The sequence below is a fragment of the Peromyscus leucopus genome, chromosome 1, assembly GCF_004664715.2.
Source record: "Peromyscus leucopus breed LL Stock chromosome 1, UCI_PerLeu_2.1, whole genome shotgun sequence".
Lineage (NCBI taxonomy): Eukaryota > Metazoa > Chordata > Mammalia > Rodentia > Cricetidae > Peromyscus > Peromyscus leucopus.
The window spans coordinates 190,474,697-190,498,193 of record NC_051063.1 but is presented as its reverse complement, the minus strand read 5'-3'; the positions used below and the strand labels follow the sequence as shown (position 1 = coordinate 190,498,193).

Genomic DNA, 23,497 nt, shown 5'->3' with positions numbered 1-23,497 from the left:
CAAACTGAGGGAATGCGGGAAGTGGAAAATCTGAGTAAATGAACAGGAACTACAGATTGCAAGCCTAACCAATAGAATTCAAGAAATGGAGGAGCAGATCTCTGGCATTGAAGATATAGTAGAGGAAATAGATCCATCAGTCAAAGAAAACTAAAAGCCAACAAAATCATGACTCAAAATGTCCAGGAAACTTGGGATACCTTGCAAAGACCAAACCTATGAATCATAGGGATAGAAGAAGGAGAAGAATACCAACTCAAAGGCACAGAAAATATATTCAACAAAATCGTAGAAGAAAACTTTCCCAACCTAAAGAAGGAAATGCCTATCAAGATACAAGAAGGTTACGGAACACCAAATAGACTGGATCCAAAAGAAAAGTCCCCTCGCCACATAATATATATTCAATATTTTTATATATTATACCCAGTTAATTATGTTATAAAGTAACAGGTTCAAATGATTTTTCTGTGAAAGCAATTAGACACAACTGTCCCCATGGTGTTGTCACCTACAAAGTATATATTGGTTAAATTATTATTTATTTAGGTTTGTCTACATACAAATGGTATATCAATGGTTTATTTCTCTTATAGTTTCTTTTCCTATATAATGCAATGAAAGTCTTTTTTTTTTTTTTGTTTGAATTTTTAAGTAAATTTATTTTACAACATCATTTAGTTCAACATAATAGCCACAGATTCCCCTGTTCTCCCACTCTCGCCCCCCTCCCCCTCCCCCCATTCCCACCTCCTCCAGATCAAGGTCTCCCCCGAGGACCGGGATCGACCTGGTAGGCTCAGTCCAGCCAGGACCAGTCCCCCCTCCCACACCGAGCCAAGTGTCCCTGCATATGTCCCAGGATTCAAACAGCCAACTCATGCAACAAGCCCAGGACCCGGCACCAACACACGGCTGCCTCCCAAACAGATCAAGCCAAATGACTGTCTCACCCGTTCAGGGGCCTGATGCAGTTGGGGCCCCTCAGCCTTTGGTTCCTAGATCCTGTGCTTCCATTCGTTTGGCTATTTGTCCCTGTGCTTTATCCAACCCTGGCTTCAACAATTCTCGCTCATATAAACCCTCTTCTTTCTCACTAATTAGACTCCCAGTGCTCCACCAGGGGCCCAGCCATGGATGTCTGCATCCAGATTCCTCAGACCTTCCTTGGATGGGGTTTATGGCACAACTAACAGGGTGTCTGGCCATCCCATCACCGGAGTAGGTCAGTTCCTGCCGTCTCTCGTCCATTGCCAGCAGTCTTTTCTGGCGGTATCTTTGTGGATCTCCGTGGGCCTCCCTAGCTCTCTGCTTCCTCCCCTTCTCATGTGGTCTTCATTTACCATGGTCTCCTATTCGTTGTTCTCCCTCTCTTTTCTTGATCCAGCTAGGATCTCCCACTCTCTTTCCCTCGAAGGACATTCATGGCTATGAGATGGCTCAGCAGTTAAATCCCTTACAATTAATGCCGATGACCTGAGTTTATACCAGAGTGCAGGGAGTAGGAGGAGGTAGCTATTTACTGAAAGTTTTCTTCTGACTTCCATGTGCTCCTGCATACAACATCTGCCAAATTAATTAAACCAAGTGTAATGAAATTTTTAAAATGTAAAAAATAGGAATAAATGATAGTTACAATAATAAATACAACAAATATTAAACAAAATATTTTTATTATTACTTTGTGTGTGAGATGGACAGGTCCATAAAGTCAAGGAAATTGGCTCAGACCAGTTGCCAAGGCATGCACATAACATACTCCTTATGAGCTAACCTGAAATCTACCTGAGGGCCTAGCAATAGGAGCCGTCAACATTCCTGGTCACTGTTAGAGGTCCTGATTGTGTGGAGTCTGCCTGAAGGCCTAACAACAGGTGCTGTCAGAGTTCTGGATCATGCCCAGCCAATGAGGGATGACCATACAGACTGGGTGCTGGGAGGAGGGTATGTAAGGCCTTACCTGTTATTGAATAAATGATTTCCTTTTTTGCTTTCAATGGACTCTTATTGTCTGTGCTATTGATGCTGTGCCTTCTCATCCCCTTCCCTGAGGGAACCATTAGAATCCAAGCAGCAATGTCTACCCAAGTATAAATGCAGATGAAAGGCATCCAATGCTCCTGGATTTAGAGTTAAAAGCAGTTATGAGACAGCTGATGATTATTGTGGACTGAACTTAGGTCTTCTGCAAGAGCAGTATATTCTCTCCACAGCTGAGGCAACTTTCCAGCCTGTAACCAGAAGTTTCTGTCCTGCCAACAACTCCCAAATGCTCAGCAGCTACTTCTCAAATTACCACACAAAGGCTTATATTAAGTATAAATCTTTCCTATTAGTTCAGCCTTGTTATTATCTCTTACAATTAAATTAACCCATAATTCTTATTTATGTTTAGTCATGTGGCTTGTGGCTCATTACCTTAATTTTTACACTTCCTGCTTGCTTATTGGCTGCCTCGCATTTTCCTCTCACTCTGCCCTTCTTCTTAGTCTTCAGTTTGATTGTACCATGTGGGATGACTTATTCCTAACAGGTTTGAGGTCCAGCTGTCCCAAACCAGTTAAAGAGATACTTTCTGAGAGCCAACCTGGGTCTGCCTAAGGGCCTTAGCAATAGCAGCTGAGACATGATCTGGAGTTGACCTGGACTAATGAGAGGCAGCCATATCACACCAGCAGATGAGTATTCATCAGACCTTCCCCCAGAGTGAAGTGGAGGGTATGTAAGGCTTGCCTCTTCCTGAATAAACAGAGCTTGTTTTCTTGTCACCCTCCCCGAGTCTGTGTTGTTGACTCTGTTACTACTTCACCCCCTCCCACAAAGGGAACAACAGCACAGGACCCTGCCACAGTACCACCAAATGCTATCTGTCTCTTCATTGGCTAAACAGCTTTACAACCAACCAATGAAAGCAACACATATGCACACCATACAGAAAGACCATTCCACAGTACCAGTCCCTTATTATTAACCAATTAAAGCTAAATTCATTGTGCTATGTAAAAAGACTTAAAAATCACATCATGACTCTGCAATGTTTCATGGTTCAAGACAACTGGAATCCCATTTCCTAATATTCAGCTGATGAATGGGGTACTATTGCTCAACACAAATGTTGTGTGTTACTACTCATAGTTGAGTGTTTTGTGTTATTGTGCTCAAGAGGCTTTATCCATATGTACTTCGCACTTGAGTACACTCTGAGTCTGGGTCTCATGAGATGGCAATTGGGGAAGGAAATTAAATGTTTTTGACTCATTATTGGTTTTCAAGATAATGGAATCACAGGCTTTAGCTAGATATTCTTTACCTGTCACTGGTGTAGAGTAGGCCCCACTGTACCTGCTGTGTGTAATTCAATTGCTCTAAACAAGAAGCTGCTTTCCCCTGATGTGATACAATTCCCAATGTATAAACATGAATTCTGATTTAGGGAGTCCTGAACCAGTAAAGCATGTCTCATTGTCTATAATCTCACAAAATCCCCTGACATCATTTCTGAAGCGGATAACATTAACACATTGATGATGCACACATGGAACCAAATTTTCTCAAAATGTCATTTCCCCTGGGGCACTAATTTCCAAAAAGATGATTGATATCATGAAACTAACTATACTATTCTCATATGTGTTTATCAGCCAAATTTCATGACAGGGATTGTGGACATCAGATGCTTAGCCCCAGGCAAGAGAGTTTCAAAGTATTCTCAATGGGTGTGGAAACAACTGCATAAAAATAAAAGAAATCATGAATGCATCAATTGCCTCTTATTTGGCCACAGAAATAAAAGCAGGTGGAGATATCATGGTGGAGATATCTTTGATGTGCTGATCTTCATGTCACATAACAATCCCAAGTTCCCAGGCTTAGAACAGAAAAAAATGTTCAAGTTGATTTTGCTCTTCTTGATCCTGAACATTCCACTTCAGTTGGCAAGTTTCGTTCGTCCCAAGTGCTTTTGGAAAGTGAAGAATATTGAATATGTGGTTGGAGAATTGGGGATATGTGGCTTTTTATTTTACACAGTGCCATGGCCACTGGACATAAAGGATTTCATACACAGTTTCAATGAAGAGTAAGTGCCTTTATGTTTTCTATGTAAATGCCATCATGGATGTTTCATGAGGGATTAAGAGGATTAGGATGAGAGCAATGTCTTGAATCATCTGCCCTGTTAAAACCACCTGCACACCAAAAAAAACCCAAATTCTTTTAGAGGCTTATGCTATTTGTCTTTCAATTTGTCCAGAGAGTTTTCTTTTTACTCTCCCAGTTACCATGCAATATACAAGGCTGGAATCTGAGTGAAGAAAGGATACTATACATTGTTCCATTACATATAGCCCTCATCTTCATAGTTTCCACAGCATAGGAGCAGGTGATGTCTTATTGAAAGAAATCCAATGCTGTTTTAATGACTGTCATTCTAAATGGATACAAGTAAATTTCTGTAGAATCAGCTGATGGGTATTCCATCAATGCGTAGGCCCTAATGCACTTCCAGGGCAACTAATATTTGTAGCATAGCTAGCTGGGGAGAATTTTCACATAGATTTTCAGTTACTTTCTCAGATGCTCTGCATGTGGTCAAAGAAGGACTTATAAAGATGCATCCAGAATGTAAGTAGGAAACCTGTCCACTTTGAACTTCACATGTGTTCCTGTTTCTCCATACTTCACTTATATATATATGTATAACCACTGGACTTTAGTTTCAAAGTCCAATTCTTAACTTTCTCTTTAGAGTAAAGAAGTATTATATGGAATGTACATGATAGGTTTTCATTCTTCAAAAAGTGAGGCTGTTACTAACAGTGGTGACTGCTTACTTCCATTGTCACTTGCCTTAAAGCAGCTGTTGCATGTGACACTTGGCAACAATTGAGAACAGGGTTAGTGAAGTTACTGACTAGCTCATTTTTTCCATTATTTAAGAAGCATGTTTCTTCTCTCTTTATATCTATGCTGTTTATTGTCTGACACCGATATTACACTTACCTCTTATGGTTTTCATTAAGTAATGTTATTAATCATATATGCATATTTTACCAATTGCAGCACTATACACATTTTGATTCTGTTACCTGCTGATAGCTGTTTTAAGGACAGCACATTAGTCCACTTGGTGACTCTAACAGCGCAATTAATTGATGTTTCTTTATGTTTAGTGTGTTGGATATATTGTTTGATTTTAACAAGTTCTAATATCAAATACCTGATGTGTGTTATTTTATTTTTTTCAATGACACTTTCCCCTGTGTAATAACAAAGGATATTCTAAAGTTATTCTTATTAAAAAAATGTGTAGATAAATTCCTATTTTCATACATAAAGATACCACAGTGTTAAAATTCCTAAGTGGGAAAAAATTGTATATAACTCTTTGAGAATTATTCAGAATGAAGTTGTATATTTGAACTTTATTGGTCAAATAGTTTGAGATTACTAGAAAGAAACATGAGTTATTATTCTTCCCATAAACATGAACACAAATTGCTACTATTCTATTTCAACTCACCTGTTACCCATTTTTATTGCATAAAACTCCATAAAATTTTCCATGCATTTTACAGTTTAGAAATTTCTATTTAAGAAACATGCAACATTCTGCATGGTGGTGCCACACTTCTTTAATCCCAGCACTTGGGAGGTAGAGCCAGCCGGATCTCTGTGAGTTTGAGGCCAGCCTGGTCTACAAAGCCAGAATCAGGAAGGGCACAAAACTACATGAAGAAACCCAGTCTAGAAAACAAACAAACAAATGAATAGACAAAAGAACTTGTAACATTGGCACATTCAAATCTCAGTAAGATGCTTGTTTTTTGTTAATGTGACTGGAATGATATTCAAAAGATATTTTCTAGAAGGAAAAATTATTTTCTTCTGATATAACCATTGTGAATTTATGACATGTCAGTGTAAATATAAATAGGTGAACAATACAGAAGGGAAGTACATGTCCTTAATCACTGTACTTAGGACCCAGACAAAGTGCATCTCTGTGCATTTGAAGCCAGTTTAGTCTACAGCTAACTGCCATTCAAATTTGTGGAATCTATTTCCTAGTTATAGCCTAAGTGAGCATTAATACTGTCCATACTCACAGATGAATATAGGCATGCAATTTAAACAAGTACATTTCTGGTATTTGAGTTCATTAAAAAATAAATCCCTAAAAAGATTTTATGACTGCAATATATAGAGAGAAAAGAATATGAAGATGGTCAGGATGAGATATGTTAACTATATTGCCCACTGATTATAAAGAATTGTAAGTACAAGAGCCAAATGTTGCCCAGACTATTGTGCATACACCTGACATTTGTGACTGCTTTACCTAAATCAGTTGCTGTCATAAGAAAGTACCACAAATTCAATGGCTCACAATTCATGTGCTTTTTTCATATTTCTCAAATATTTAAAAATGAAAGCATGATCAGATTTATTGTTTCATCAAATCCGGAGGCCTTGTCTTTACCTCCAGAGAAAGCACTCAAAAACCAGAGATGGGCAATGCTCTCTGTCAAAGACACCAGTGTCTCATCTTATTTATGGTAGATGCACTCTCATGAACTTTTAAACCTTTTGCAAATATCCATCTTCTTCTGTCATCCCAACATCCCAATGCAGAATATTTGTTTCAAACTGTGGGTGTGGTTGGGAAAACCATCAAGTACAGGATAGTCCTTTTACTGACTACATAATTAGCTTTATATCTCTGTCCCTATTAATCACTGTAACCTTTTGCAGACCAGGAAGTGAAGGCAATCCCATTGTACTGGCTTTAGTGTTTACAGTGGATGAAGTCAACAGAAACCCTGAACTTTTACCAAATATGTCATTAGCATTTCAATATTTTGCAAGTGAATGTAATACTATTTGGCAAATGTACAGTGACTTTCAATCTTCTGTGAGCATTGATAATCCTGAGAATTATAAATGTGATGGAAATAACATGTGTAGAGTGGTGCTTTCAGGACCAAACTGGACAAAATCTTTAATACTTGGTAAAGCATTGGACCTCAGATATTCACAGCAGGTGAGATTTTAAGAGTTGGGTTGCAAGAAATCCTGTCTCTATTGATGCCATTCCAAGATGCTAAGAAGAGTGTGAGGAGGGAACTGACCTTACACTTACGTAAAACTATGTAGTTCAAGGGATTTTATGGGCCTTTTGTATTTCCCCTTTTGAAGTATAGATAAGGGACGAATTAACAAGTAAGGAGCTATTTAAGAATTCTTTTCAGAAAAGTGTGTTTATGAAGTTGTTAGGAGTGCATGATACCTCATGCTTCCTCTTTGTGTCATAGATCGTTCAGCTTACCTTTGGACCCTTCCATCCTATCCTCAGTGATCAGGAACAGTTTCCTTATTTGTATCAGATGGCCCCAAAGGACACAACTCTAGCCATGGCCATGATCTCCCTCATAATTCACTTCAGCTGGAACTGGGTAGGGCTGGCCATTTCAGATAATGATCAGGGCACCCAGTTTCTCTCAGATTTGAGAAGAGAGATGGAGCAAAATACAATCTGCTTTGCCTTTGTGAACATGATTCCGGTCAACATGCATTTATACATGTCAAGAGCTGAACTGTATTATAACCAAATAATGACATCATCCACAAATGTTGTTATCATTTATGGTGACACAGACGGTACTCTAGCTGAGAGCTTTAGAATGTGGGAATCTCTAGGTATACAGAGAATATGGATCACCACCTCACAGTGGGATGTCATTCCAAGCAAGAGCGACTTCACACTTGACTCATCTTACAGGACTCTAACTTTTGCACACCATCATGCTGAGATTTCTGGTTTTAAAAATTTTCTCCAGACCTTGAGCCCTCTCACCCCAAATGAAATCCTGGCAAGTCTGGAGTGGATGGAATTTAACTGTGAAGTTTCAGATTCTAAGTGTCAGACACTGATGAATTGCTCATCCAATGCCTCATTGGAATGGCTAAATTTAGAAACTTTTGATATGGCATTTAATGATGGCAATTATGATATATATGATGCTGTGTATATGGTGGCCCATTTCTTCAGTAAGATGCTTCTTCAGCCAATGAACAATGGGAAAGGATCCCAATCAAATTGCTTGAAGGTAATATTTCTTCTATAGGATGATACTTGGTTTCATCAAAGTCAGAGTCTTTAATAGTCTCTCTGGTTCCCTATTCTAGTTGATTAGGAAATATTTTTACCAAATTTAAAGGTTTCTCAACATTTTTCTTCCTGAAAAAAATCTAGTGTTTGCCATAAACTTAAATGCAAAGACAGTATAGTGGAACACACAATTTATCAATGAAATTCAGTGATTTTGTTACAGAGCACCTGAATATCATCATCCCTCTTCTAATACTGGAAGCATGAGTTCTTCATTAATCCTCTCCATGATAGAAAGATAAGCTTTTGTTTGTTAATTGTCAAATATGTGATAATCAGTGTAGTGGAAATTTTTCTGCCTCCACTTTAGGCTCTGGAAAGTACACAGGAAATAATGCTGTGATGTATATATTTATGTATGTATGTATGTGTGTGTATGTATCCATTTGTGTTTGGATGGTTATCACTGGTTATGGATATATGTTTGTGTGGTTCTGTGTATCTGTGTGTATACCTGTGTTGATGTGTGTATATATATGATGTGAATAAATATGTGTTTCTGTCTATCTTCATATCTGTCTGTAGAAGTGAGCACAAATTTGTCTTACATCAATGTGTTTTTTCTGAATATGTGTTCTTGTGTATTTTCCTGTGTGTATTTTTTTAGTGCATGAGTCTACATGTGCCTATGTGTGTGATTTGTGCCTATTTGGATACATAAGTGTGTCTTAGTATGCCTTAATGTTCCCATGTGTGTCTTGGCTTACATATGTATGTGTGAGTAAACAGTATGTGGCTGTATTATGTATGTATATCTGTATAGATATGAGTGTGTGTCTATGTGTGTGCATATTTAATATTCAGTTTGGTGTCTGCATGTATGACTGCATTTGCGTTTGGTGGTTTCCTCTGAAAGAACTAAAATTCTAGGGATATTACGATAATTATATTAATCCACTTGCTTTCATTGAGATTTCTCAACTGTGCACCTTCAATAAAGTTATATTTATAATGGAATCAGAATACATTTTCTGACTTCAAGAAAGGACACACACTATCCAATGTTCACTGTCTTTCAGCTGCACTCCATTCTTAGGAAGACCAACTTCACCTATACTGCTGGGGACAAAGTGAATATGAAACAGAAAGAAAAACTGCAGGCAGAGTATGACATTTTCCAGATTTGGAATTTTCCAAATGGTCTTGGACTTAAGGTGAAGATTGGAAAGTTTAGCCCATATTTTCTACATGGTCAACAGCTGTATTTATATGAAGACATTATAGAGTGGGCCACAGGAAGTAGAGAGGTGAGTCTGATCTTACTGTTCTGATTTCCATTACAAAGCAGGAAAACTGTCAATTGATCCATTTGTGCTTCCTTGTAACTTAGTGAAATGAAATAGATTGTCACATAAAGAAACATTCTTTGGCTTCCTTTAATATGTCTCTGCTTTTCAATTCTTGATGTGATGTTTTAATAATTCTTTGAGGATTTCAGACATGCACACATTAAGTTTTTATCATGCTAGACATGTGTCTGTTTTTTTAATATAAAAATAAAAATGCTTGTTACCATCATTTAATATTGTTTCCAGTAAATTAAGCAAAATTCTCTTGGTACTACTCTGTTCACCACACAATGGTTTACCTCTTTTCTGCTGAACCTTTGACATGGAGCAAATTAAACATATGCAAATCATTATCTTTTATTACAAAATTTGTTTTAAGCTTTTTTCCCAACATGTCCTAAATTGTTAACATATCTAGCCATACATAAACATAACATTTTCATGATACTTTTACATACCCTCAGAATTATAACCTTGTTTTTTCTCTTTCTTTTTCTTTGTTGTGGGTATGAATGTTTTGTCTGCATGTATGTCTGTTTAACATTGGAATGCGTGGTGCATAAGGATTCCAAAACAGTAACTTGGATCCCTAGAAACCAGAGACAACTTAGTGGAACAAAATGAGTACCAGAAAAAAAAAAAAAAAAAAAAAAACTTGAGCCCTGTTCATGAGCAGCAACAGTTTTTTACATCTCCTCAGTTTTTCCATTTTGAGTATTCCCTCAGTTTGTGTCTTCTTTAATGCCTCTATTTCAGTTGACAAGTCTTGCACTGATTCCTTCACCTGTTTGATTGCTTTTTATTGGTTTTATTGACTTTATTTAAGGGATTTATTGATTTTTTTCCAATAATTTGTTCCTCTTTTCATTGATTTCTTTAAGGGAAATTTTCATTTCCTCTTTAAAGTCTCTATCATTTTAAAATCATTTTTAAGGTCATTTTCTTCTGTGTCTTGTACTTTGGGTTCACGTCTTGCTGATGTAGAACCACTACATTATTGTAGTACTATATTGCTTTTTATTCTGTTGAATATATTCTTAAACTGGCATCTACCCATCTCTTCCTTGATTTGGTGCCAATAATATCTGAGTCTTAGGGAGTCACATTTGGTCTAATTGGCACTTTGGTCCAATTGGAGCTCTTGGTCCAATTGGAGCTGGTAAGGTCTTAGTCTCAGCTGTGGTCTTGGGGGATGGGTAGTTTTGGGCAATGAAGTGGTGCTTGTTGGTTATAGAGTGCAATTGGGGGGTGCCCCTAGTCAGGCTTGCCTGAAGGAGTCCTGACACTGGCTTGCAACTGAGACTACAATTAGTGGGAGTATGGGGGCATTGTGCCCCGGAGCCTAAAGCCTAGAGGCTGGGATAATTGGCTAGTAAAACAAAGACTCATCTCTTGGTCTAATCAGAGCTGGTAGATTCGGTATCTCAGGGGCACTTGCAGTCTTGGGGGATGGGTTGGGTTGGGCGATGGAGTGGAACTTGTAGGTTACAGGGTCTGGTGTGGAGTGGTGGTCATCAGTCCTGTCTGCAGGAGTCCTGATTGCTGGCCTGCACCTGGGTTGCAATAGGTGGAGGTATGGGGGGGCATGTTATGTCCCTGGGCCTAAAGCCTAGAGTCTAGGTGTTTGGCTAGGAGAACAAAGAATCACCTCTTGATCCAATCAGAGCTGGCAAAGTCTATGTCTCAGGAAGCAGCTGAAGTCTCCCAAGATGGTTGAGGTTGGGCAGTGGAATGGGTCTTATAGGTTGTAGTGTCTGAAGGAGAATGGTGGTTGTCAGCCCTGCCTTCAGGAGCACTGCCTTCTGGCCTGCAACTGGGGCAGCAATGAATAGGGGTATGGGGAAACAAGTTCTAACCCAGAACCTAAAGCCTAGAGGCCAGGGTGATCAGCTAGGAGAAGAAAGACTCCAAAATGAGATTTTTAAGAAGGGAAAAAACACATATTTTATCTGGGACTTAATTTGGGAAGACACATCATTAATCCAGATAATTTGATTTTGGAAAGCACGTGTTTATCTAGGGCTACACTCTCTGTTGGAAGTCTATATAAAAACATTGAAATAGGACGCTATTATTCTTTATCTACTTGCTCTTACCTTGTTAGCACACCTGTTCTTTCACTGGCTTTAGAACCTATTTCTTTGGGGTTCTAATATATACTGAAGACTTTCTTTCTCAGGGACTAAGCAGTTTCTGGATTCTTGGGTTTTCCATTCACATGCAGCAATTTTTGGAATAGCTAAATATTCCAAATAGAAATTTGGAATAGCTAAACTTTAGCCTATAAGACATTCTAAAAATTTGTATATATGTAAACATACATATATAGAGAGACACAGAGACAGAGACATATTCATTCTGTAAGATTTGTTACCCCTGAGAACCCTAATTAATACAAAGACAGAGCAATGCTAAATCATGAACATAATTTATAGGAATTCATAAACATTTTATAGTACTATGGAAACACTTGAAGAATATCTACGTATGGAAAAGTAAGATATATTCAAATGATCAAGTATTACCAATACAACACTAGAACACCAGACAGAAAAACAACTCTTAGAAGAATATTAAATATTATAACAGACCAAAATTAACAAATAATTCTCCGGGCGGTGGTGGCGCACGCCTTTAATCCCAGCACTCGGGAGGCAGAGCCAGGTGGATCTCCGTGAGTTCGAGGCCAGCCTGGGCTACCAAGTGAGTTCCAGGAAAGGCGCAAAGCTACACAAGAGAAACCCTGTCTCGAAAAACCAAAAAAAAAAAAAAAAAAAAAAAAAAAAAAAAAAAAAACAACAAATAATTCTCAATAACAGTTCAATGTTGTTCTTCATATTCTGTAATGAAAATACACAAATATCAAGACTAGTTTGTAAAACCAACAGTGATTTTTGCTTCCAGAATCTAACCTCACTTACAAACATTCAGAAATCCCTCCTTTCAAAATATGGTGAAAGAATGTGGAAGAAATGAAGCATAATAAAGAGAACTAGAGACTAAACGCATTCATGTACATGGATGGAAAAATTCTCAACTAAACACTGAGTAATATATCTCAATGACACAGCAGAATTACCTGTCCTTATGTCAAAGATGACTTCATTCTAGGGATACAAATCTGGCTTAATATATGCACATCAGTAAATTAAATGTGGCACATAAATAAACTCAAGGATAGAAATACATGATCATTTAAATATGGGCAGAAAAGGCTCTTAACAAAGTTCAGCATTCATTCAGAGTTAAAATTTAAAAAAAACAAAAACCCGAAACAGTAGACTGAACACATCTTGACTTAACAAGGTTTTTTCCTTTATTAATAAATAATCACATTGTGCACACTGGTAACATTAAATAGATTTTCTATGACAATCATATTGTGAACATTGTACTATATGAGGAGAAACTCAAAGCATTTCCATTAAAATCATCAGTGAGGCCAGATGTATGTGGTGGTTCATATTTTTAATCCAAACTCCTGGGAGGAACAGACAGGCAAATTTATGTCTGTTTGTGTGTCCAGTCTTACCTGCATGGGAAGGCCAAACATGCTAGCTTGCATATAGAGACCCTGTCTAAAAATAATGGTCAGAAATGGAACAAGTATATACATATTCTCCACTCTTCTTCAAAATAGTCCTTAATATCTTAACAAGTCCAAAAAGAAATTGTAAACATGATAAACAGAAAAGAAGGGAAGCAATGTGTCTACTGACAGCATATATTTTAATCCCAGTATTCAGGAGGAAAGAGACTCAGATCTGCGTGGTAACTAAATCAGTCTAGTTTATATCAGGAGTTGTGGTCTACCAATAGTGTATTGACCTTCTTTCAAGAAAACTTTGAAAGAAAAGGAAGATTTATAGTTAACCGTATTGTGGAGAATATGAAAGAGCCAGTGCATAAGAGACACTGCAGTTTCAACACAGAACTGACTGTGAATATACAACAATCATCAAATTTCTGAAGCAGCATACAGATCCCTCTAAGCAGATTTTTGATGAAACGAAGATTTTGTATTTTTACTTAAAAAAAAACTTTAATTAAGATTAAGCAAGTTAATTTTTATTCAGTTTCCCCGAAAACACAGCTTTTGTAAAGAATTTTTGCCCCAGGAAAAACTGCACCTTCCACTTCAATTCTTGTGAATGCAGTAAGTACTTTATCACTACAAATGTCCCAGACTCTGCCACTTACCTGTGTTTTCTTATACTCCATATTTCATGCTTTGCAGTGATATTTTGTCGGAGTTCATGTATGCTATCTGAGATATGAGAAGTTATTTCCCGTTTCAGATGTCCACTAGTTCTAGCTTGCTATGCTATCATTGTAATTAAACACTGACTGTAAAAAGGTGAAGAGGAATGGTTGATTAGGTTCATGGCTTACAGTTAAGGGAAGACAAGGAAGGATTCTGGAGTCTGCAACTAAAGTGTAGAGCCTTAGGTGAAAAAACACTACTTACTGGCTTGCTCTGCTTGATTTCTCATATGCCCTGCCTAGGGACAGCAATGTCCACAGTTGGCTTAGCACTCCTAAATCAAGAACCAATTAGTAAAATGTATTAAAGGTAGGATGACTGGCTAGTTCACTGAAGAAGACTTTTTAGTTGAGGTTCCCACTAGCATTTTAATGTACTTTGGGTTAAGTTGACAAAAATTAACTAGAAAAACCAATTTGCAAGCACCATAGTGTTTGCCCACAACAAACAACCTATACTCTCTAAATTTCTAAAAATTGAAGCTACTCAACTTTACATTATTGTTTCCACAGATTCATATATATATATATATATATATATATATATATATATATATATATACTAAGTGAAATGTTATTGTATATATAAAAAGTGGTCAGTAATTTTGTGTATATAAAATAAGCTTATTTCACCATGCTCATATAATACAGATATGTAAGGAGTAGGTAAAACTCCTGATAACAGCATTTGTCTAATTTTTCTCAGATGCCGCCCTCTGTGTGCAGTGCTGATTGTGGTCCCGGATTCAGAAAATTTAGAAAAGAGGGAATGACAGTCTGCTGTTTTGATTGCAAACCCTGCCCAGAAAATGAAATAACTAATGAGACAGGTGAGTGCTTGCTGATAGATAAGTTCTTCTCATTGATCATCCTCTCTAACCCACACAGGGATGATCCCTATGTTCGTTTTTATAGGAATGTGATCAATGACAGCATATCTCCAATTAACACCTTTTGCCATGGCATACATCTTTTACTCATTGAAAATTCATGTCATGAATCTTTTTCTCAAAGAAAGAGTTTGGATAACTAAACTGAAGTTTGAGAGAATTCTACACAAGGTGTTACCTAGTGTGATTATCTATTCTAAAATTGCATGTAGATTTTATTCCAGTCATTAATCTTTAATAATATTTATTTATTCAAATTGCATGTATGTATGTATTCTTACATAAAATTTTAGGCACCATATATGTACAGGAATCAATGGAGAGAACAGAACAGGGCACCAGAGCCACTGAACTTTATTATGTGGGTGCTAGGAACAAAATGAAAGTCCTCTGTAAAATTAATGGAGACAGGAATATTTACTTATAAAATTATCATAAATTGTTCACTATGAGATAGAAAACTTTAAGCAATATTCAGCGATTCCTTTATCAAAGGATTGATGTGATTTGAAGTCTAGGAAAATATGAATAAGTGTTGGCACCTAATGTAGAAAATCAGGAGAGTCCCATATTCAATATTTTTCTGTATATCACCCATTTAATAATGTCACAAATATAAGAGACAATTATTTTGTATGAAAGCACCTAGCCACAAATATCTGAATGGTGCTGTCACCCACACAGCCCTTATTAGTGAAATGATTATTCGTTTACAGTTGGTTCCATGCAAATGGCAGAGAGATTGTTTTTCTCTTCTATTGCCTGTCAACCTATGCAATGACATGGAAGTCCCCAAATGAAACTCATGGCCAGTAATATGCCACAGCAGTTAAATCCCTTTCTACTATAGCTGATGACGAGTTCATCCCTATGTAGTAGGAAGAGCTAGCCAATTCCTAGAAGTTGTTTTCTGACCCTCATTCAACCACACATATAACATTCACTGAAGTAATTAAAGTCTAGTGAAACTGTTTGAAGTGTAAAACCATAAGAATAATGGGTATTTACAAATAAATACAACAAAACTTAAGCAAAAATATTTTATAATTACTTTATGTGTATGAGGTGAGGTCAGTGGTTGTCTGTGCACAATCACAGATGCATGTGCAAGGCAGGTGTCCAGTGTCTCTGTAGAGTCACAGCTGTGAGACACCTGACATTGGTGCTGGGGATGAACTCAGGGCTTCAGGAACAGTACATTGTCTTTACAACTGAGCCAACGTTCAGTTCCTTAAACAAGTTAACTAATTACATCTGTCCTAAAAGTCATTTTCCTAGATAAAAAGGCTTAAAATCTAGAAGCACAACATGATTCTCTTCCATTAGCTACTTATTCAGAGCAATTGTAATCACATTTCCTTATCTTGCCAGGTTAGAGACTACAGCTTATGAATGGGGTCCGTTATTCAAAACAAACATTCTGTGCTATTACTCTTGCTTGAATGTTCTTGTGGTGGGTTGCTCATGGTGCTATATCACTATCCCCTACATACTGGAGAACATTCACAGAGTCTGGGTCTCACATAAATAGAAAGTAGGGGAGGAGGAAGGTGCTTTCTCTTCCCAAGGGTGATGGAATCAAGATGTAGGGCTTTTTAATTTTAAAAATATACAGAGGTTTCTACATTTAGTGATAGGGTTACTGCTGCTTCTGAACAAGCCTCAGGAGTACAGGGTCCTTACTGCCAGATGAGACCACAACTAAGGGGATGTTTATTTATTGTGTTTAATTATTTTTGCATTTTCAAACATCAAAATTATATAACATTCCTCTATCATTTCCTCCTCCTCTTTATATTATATAAACTGAATCACTCTGATATTCATGAGCTCTTTTGCTTCTCTTCGTGTAGACACACATACAAACCTACACACACACACACACACACACACACACACACACACACACACACACACAAACTTAATGATTCTGAAGGGAATTTAGCTCAACCAAGTATGGCCAACATGTGTCTTTTAAGCCCTGCCTTTCTCCTACATTCCCTTTGCCTTTCTAAGAACCATTAAATTACTGTAGTAGTTTGAATTTAATTTGTCCCCGTAAGGTCATGATGAGTGGTCTTATTAGTAGGTGTTGCCTTGTTGAAGAAATGTGGTCTTTTTGGAGGAAGTGTGTCACTCTGGAGGCAGAATTTGAAGTCTCAGATACACTCAAGACACTCAGTGAGTCAGGTTATTACTGAGGCCTATGGTTCAAAGATGTATAATTTTAAGGTACTCTCTACAGCACCAGGTCTGCATGCGTGCCACTATGCCCAACCATAATAATGAACTAAACCTCTGAACTCTAAGACACCCAATTAAATGTTTATCTTTACAAGAGTTGCCAAGTCCATGCTTTCTCCTCACAGCAATAGAAACACTACCTAAAGCATTTACAGTTTTTTATTTTGAGACAGGGTTTAATGTGTAGCTATGGCTCTACTGGAACTAGCTCTGTAGACCACACTGTCCTTGAAATCACAGAATTCTGTTGCCTCTGCCTCTCTTGTGCTAGGATTAAAGACATGAAACACTATCTACAGGCTGACAATTACATACTTAAAGCTAGCCACCAAGGTCTGTTCCCTTAGTTGGCCACTTCCTCCTCCCAAGGCTCTCTACCAAGGTCCTTATATAAAAATAATGAAGTCAGGCCAGCCATACTCCCTTGTGGCTGTCCTAACTGATGTGACTATCAAATTCAACACTTCATCCTCAGATGGGCTACCCCTTTTAACTTTATAAACTGCTATTTTCTTTCAGGGCATGTCTGTCTCCTCTCTATCCAAAGGCAGTTCTTTGTATTCCAGCCAAATACCTATTCCCTATCTCCCATGGTTCTTTTCCTTCTCCCTCATCCTCTCTCTCCTGTCTTTGTCTCTTATTCCCTCACAATTCACCTCCAAGGCAAATAAATCTCCTTTGTGTTGAGAACTTGATTCTGGGGTATATTTTTCTGACTCTAAGAATTCCTACTGATTCTGTTTAGTGTTGCTTCTATGTCAATGCATTTGATCTGACAAATTCATACTAGAAAATATATCAGAGGTCTTGGATCAGTAGAAGACACAGTCTTCATCTATCATACAGACAGCATTCACAGAACAAAAAGAAATCAGCAAGCAGTGCATTCTTGGGATCTAGGACTTTAAAATATACATTGTGCAAAACAATAGTTAAAGATTTCAGCTTCTGTCACTTAAAAACTTTAAGTCACTTTCACATCATATCCAGAATTGTTCTGAAATATCTGTGTTTTCCTTAAGATGACAAATGTAATCATTAACACACAGTTAAATACACAACATAATGATTGTTTGGTTTCCTTACACATAGATATAAGGAGTGAATACAGTGAAATTGAAGCACTGCTTTGCAGCAATGCTTTTCACCTACATCCGCAGGAAGAATGTAGACATTGGACTGCTTCTGCAGCACACTTAATTGAAATACCTTGTCTCTAAAAATGCTAAAGCTGCACTAATCATACTTTCCCTTCTCCATCAGATGTGGATCAGTGTCTGAAGTGTCCAGAGGAGCAGTACGCCAATGCCAAGAAAAACCAGTGCCTTCCCAAATCTGTGGTCTTTCTGACCTATGAAGACCCCTTGGGGATGGCTCTGACCTTAATGGCTTTGTGCTTCACTGCATTCACATCTGTGGTTCTTGGGGTATTTTTGAAGCATCATGACACTCCCATTGTCAAGGCCAATAACCGCAGTCTCAGCTACACCTTGCTCATCTCACTCCACTTTTGTTTCCTGTATCCCTTGCTTTTTATTGGCCATCCCAATGCAGCTACATGTATCCTGCAGCAAATCACATTTGGAGTTGTATTCACTGTGGCTATTTCCACTGTGTTGGCCAAAACAGTTACTGTTGTTCTTGCTTTCAAAGTCACAGCCCCAGGAAGAAAGCTGAGGTTCTACCTGCCTTCAGGGGCACCCAACTATATCATTGGCATCTGTACCCTCATCCAAATTATTTTGTCTGCAATCTGGCTGGGAGTTTCTCCTCCATCTATTGACATTGATGTACACTCTGAGCATGGCCAAATCATCATTGTGTGTGAAAAGGGCTCAGTTACTGCATTCTACTGTGTCTTGGGATACCATGGCTTTCTTGCCTTTGGGAGCTTCATTGTGGCATTCTTGGCCAGGAATCTTCCTGACACATTCAATGAAGCCAAGTTGCTGACCTTCAGCATGCTGTTGTTCTGCAGTGTCTGGGTCACCTTTCTGCCTGTCTACCACAGCACCAAGGGTAAGGTCATGGTGGCTATGGAGGTCTTCTCCATCTTAGCTTCTAGTGTTGGCCTGCTGGGATGCATCTTTTTCCCCAAGTGTTACATAATTTTGTTAAGACCAGAGAGAAATTCTCTCCAAAAGTTAAAGGAGAAAACATCTTTCAGAACTGACAAATCCTAACTAGAAACTGACGACTGTAGTGTTGCTACAGAACCACCTATTAGGATACAATGCAAGATGTATGCATTATCTTGTGACTCTCACTCTTTTTTCTAATGACTATGCTGAGAATCATCATGTATGCTAATTTTCTATACATTGCCTCCTGTAAACTTCCAATCAAAAGCTTATTTTATAAGACCTGGCTATTGAGTATTATTCCAGTGTAGAAGTTCTATTCTTTCTTTAATATAAATGAAGATTTGAAATAAACTGTGGTCTTCTTTTGATGTCTGACTGAATGTGTGGCTTTTAAAGCCCTTGAAGGCTGGGACTAAACTCAGTGTGGTGTTTTCACACTCAACTCGCCCCTTCTTACCCTCTCTCCAATATCCACTATGCTTCCATCACCCTACCCAAAAGAGCAGGACACGAAGATACAAACACCATACCAGGCAAAACAATACACAGTAAGATGAGGTAGAAGAACATTTCTTTAAGTGTTTCTCACCAATTCAAGCTTCCTCTTTAGTGAATTCTGGGTTTAGATCTCTACCACATCTTAAAATTGGGTTATTTGTGTTTGGATACCTACTGTCCTGAGTTTTCTTGTATTTTTGATATTAGGACTTTATCAGATGTGGAGATGGAAAACCCCTTTTTTCCCATTCCTTAGGCTGATGTTTTTTTTCTCAATGATAGTGTCCTTTACCTTGGAGTAGCTATTCAGTTTCATGAGGCCCTATTCATTAATTGTTGGTCTTAGTGTGTGTACTAATGGCATTCTTTTCAAAAATTCTTCTCCCATTCCAATCACTTCAAGTCTCTTGCCCACTTTCTTTTCTACCAGGTTCAAGGTATCTGATATTATGTTAAGACACTTGATAAATATGGCCTTGAGTTTTGTGCAGGGTGGTTAATATGGATCTATTGCAGCATGTCTTCTGTATGCAGACATTTATTGAAGATGCCTTATTTTTTCAACTGTGTATTTTTGTTTTCTTTATCAAAATTAGGTTCCATAGGTGAGTGAAACAAAACTTCAATTTGATTCCAATGTTCAACCTGTCTCTTTTAATTCCAAAACTATGCTGTTTTTGTTATTATAGCTTTTTGTACAATTTGCAGTCAGAAATGATGAAACTTTATTTTTTCATGATTATTTCAATGTGTAACATGAATTGCTAAATGGTCTTATTAATAAAAACCAGGATCCAGATATTGGGGTAAAACGGGAAGACCAGAGGGATAAAACTAGCCATCCATAAGTTCTTAATGGTAGGAAATCCCAGCACAAGAGATAGCTACTTCCTAATTACTCACACCTATATACTTTTCTGTGCCTTGCCATCTTAGTTCCTCTCTCCACCCAGCTATATCACTTCCTCTTTCCATCCAGCTCCATCACTTCTTGTCTTTCTGTACAGACATCACGACTTCTGTGGTTAATTAGTTCTGGTATTAAGCCGGGGGTACAGGGTGGTGGCACATGACTTTAATCCCGAACTCAGAAGGCAGAGTCAGGTGGATCTCTGTGAGTTCAAGGACAGCCTGGGCTACAGAGTGAGTTCCAAGAAAGACACAAAGCTACACAGAGAAACCCTGTCTCAAAAAAACAAACAACAACAACAAAACCAAAACCAAAGCAACAACAACAAAAACACTAGTTCAGGGATTAAAGACATGCCACCATTCCTGACTGTGTTCCCAGTGTGGTCTTTAACTCACAGAGATTTGATAGAATCTCTGCCGCTCACAAATGCTCGGATTAAAGGTGTGTGCTATCATTTCCTGGCCTCCATGTTTAATATAGTGGCTGGCTTTTTCCTCTGATCTCCAGGCAAGCTTTATTTGTTAGAGCACACATAAAATATCATTAAATTCTGTTTTGTTGTTTTTCACTATGAAGCTCAATATTTTCCTCCCAAGATGTATGAAAAATTGAGTAGGAATGATGCATTCTGATGTTGAAGCTTGGTTCTATTGTTTTGGAGTATAATCCTAAATTTTTGATTTCTAGAATTATTTCACTAGGTCATTTTTTATTATTGCTTTCATACACATTTTTAGGTCTTGAACTGTTGTACTGTTGTATTTATTCACTTCCCCTTTTTATTTGTGTTTTCCTGGATTTCTTTTTTAATCATTATTATTTTCATGCTGATACATTCTGACCATAACTTCCCCTCCTCCACTCCTTCCTGTTCTATTACACACACACACACACACACACACACACACATCTGCTCTCCACTAGATCAACTGCTTCTCCTTTTCCCTTCATAAAAGGGCAGGCCTCCCAGGGAAGTCAAGCAAACACAGCATAACAAGTGACAACAAAACTAGGCAAAAATCCATCATATCATGGCTGGATGAGGCAACCCAATAGGAGGAAAGGTGTTTCATGAACAGACAAAAGAGTCAAAGACACAATTCTTCCACTGTTAGGAGTCCAACAAACACCACAAGCTAAACAACTTATGTATGTATGCAGAGGACATAGAATAGACCCATTCAGGCTCCATGATTTCTGCTTCAGTTGTTGTAAGCAATTATAATCCCTGCTTATTTGATTCTGTGCACTGTGTTCTCCTGATTTCCCTGATTCCTCTGAATCCTCTAACCCTTCCTCCTCCTCTTCTCCAGGGTTGCCTGTGTTCCACTTAATGTTGGCTGTGGGTCTCATCTCTGCATATGCTTCCAGCAGTTGACAGAGGAAGCCTCTCTGGTGTTGACTGGGCTAGACACTGATCTACGAGCTTTGCAGAATATTTAGGAATCAATTCAATTTTTTTCGTGTATTTGTTTTTATTTGGGTCAGTTATGTTTGGTTCTGCCCTAGGTCTCTGAGTCATTCAGCTTTTGCTTCCTACCCATCTTTTCCCTGGATTCATTTAAAGGCTCTAGTAACTTCATTTTAAGAACCTTAATTATATTCATAAAGGCTATTTAGAGTCTTTTTGTGGGCTTCAGAAATGTTGGAATATTCAAAGACTAAAGTGGTAGAGTTATAGGGCACTACTGGAGACACATTGTCTGGCTAGTTTGCATTATTTTTAGGTCAGGCAGCAGGCTGCCAGAGGTGTTCTTCTGCATTGCTCTGCATGATATTCGGGTGGGGAGGAGGGGATTGATTCTGTGGAAACAGATGGAGAGAAAAGGTTTAAGGGAAGCCTTGTTTGTTTTCTGGAAGGATTGACCTGTGAGTAAATAATATGTGCCTGTTGGAGTTGGGTGCTGTGATACAGCAATGGGTGTTGAGAGGGAGGTTTCAAAGTGGAAGACTGTAGGATTGATAGGAAGTGTCAACAGTGGGTCTGTAAAGGCTGCCACTGCTGTTCTGCTAAAAAGCTGGTAAAAAGCCTTTGGGTTTGGATCTGGAAGAAACAAAGAGAAATTAAGATCTACAGATAGTCTACCTGGATTTCTGGCAGGTATAGCCTGTGGGTTAGCAGGGATTTTTCTTGATCTCTTTAAATACTGTGCATATTAGTTTCTGTCAGATGTGGAGTTGATAAAAAGCTTTACCCCATTCTGCCTCATCTCTAATGTTATAGAATATATAACTACCCACAGAAAAAGACTTGTTCTACATTTGTTCTTTTTCTCTGAAGTCCATATCCACTGAAAGAGGCTCATCATCTCACACTCATCAGCACTCTCTCTCACTGGCAGTGCAGATTCTAGAATGAAAAGAGAAATAGATTAATAGGAAATAGTAAAAGAAGAATTTACACATTAAACACGGGGTGACTTCCCAGTTTCTGTTTCCTTCTGAGATACTCAACAGGATTTCTTCACAGCTAGTACTGGAATGTAAAATGAGAAAAATATTGTAGTAAATCACAGACAAAGCAGAAGAAATGGGTCAATACAAGGAATTGATGTATGAGAACTGAGCCTTGGGGAGGGGAATCATGTTTTAAAAATCAAATATTCACCCTATCTTCTCCTTAATGATTGGTTGGGGAGAAGAGTGGTAGATCTTATTTAATATTTTAAATGTAGCACACACAAATCTCTCTATGGATGTTTTTGAATCTATAAATATCAACATTTGTGTAATGTTGTAAATGTAACAGTGGTTATGTGATGTAGTGAATCGCCAGGATTCAGGAAATTTCAGAATTGTCTATGACAATGAAAAACAGGCTTTGGTTTGATATTCTGTAACTGTCACTGGTGCTGCATATGCACAACTGTGGGTGCTGTATAGAACTCAATTACTCTAATCATGGAGCTCCTGTTGCCTGACAGGGTTTTGTGATACAATTCCCAGTGTGTAACCATGAATTCTGGCTTTGTGAGTCCTTTCTGAACCATTACTGCATGTCTCAATGTGGATCATCTAACAAAATTTACTGATATCTTTCCTAAAGTCATTAATGTAAACAGATTTTTCAGGCAATCCTGGGACCAAATTCTCCAAAATAGCATCTCAAAGGAGCCTCAATGTCCACATATATGAGTGATATCATG

At 38.0% G+C, this 23,497-nt stretch overlaps 1 protein-coding gene across 1 annotated transcript; it reads left to right on the top strand.

The window, feature by feature from the left end:
- The first annotated feature begins 3,884 nt into the window (after positions 1 to 3,884).
- On the top strand, positions 3,885 to 21,794 carry LOC114685591 (vomeronasal type-2 receptor 116-like). Its single transcript, XM_028860229.1, has 8 exons — positions 3,885 to 4,078; positions 6,754 to 7,042; positions 7,314 to 8,108; positions 9,190 to 9,417; positions 14,429 to 14,552; positions 18,120 to 19,014; positions 21,246 to 21,263; positions 21,665 to 21,794. Exons 1-8 carry the CDS (start codon positions 3,885 to 3,887, stop codon positions 21,792 to 21,794), a joined length of 2,673 nt encoding a protein of 890 aa, XP_028716062.1.
- Positions 21,795 to 23,497: the final 1,703 nt, after the last annotated feature.

What these genes read in the sequence shown, in the direction of transcription:
- LOC114685591 (XM_028860229.1), top strand. Translation starts at nt 3,885, where the DNA reads ATGTTCAAGTTGATTTTGCTCTTCTTGATCCTGAACATTCCACTTCAG. An exon ending in CCCAATCAAATTGCTTGAAG is followed by an intron (nt 8,109 to 9,189) that starts GTAATATTTCTT and finishes ACTGTCTTTCAG; the next exon opens with CTGCACTCCATTCTTAGGAA. An exon ending in TGAAATAACTAATGAGACAG is followed by an intron (nt 14,553 to 18,119) that starts GTGAGTGCTTGC and finishes CTTCTCCATCAG; the next exon opens with ATGTGGATCAGTGTCTGAAG.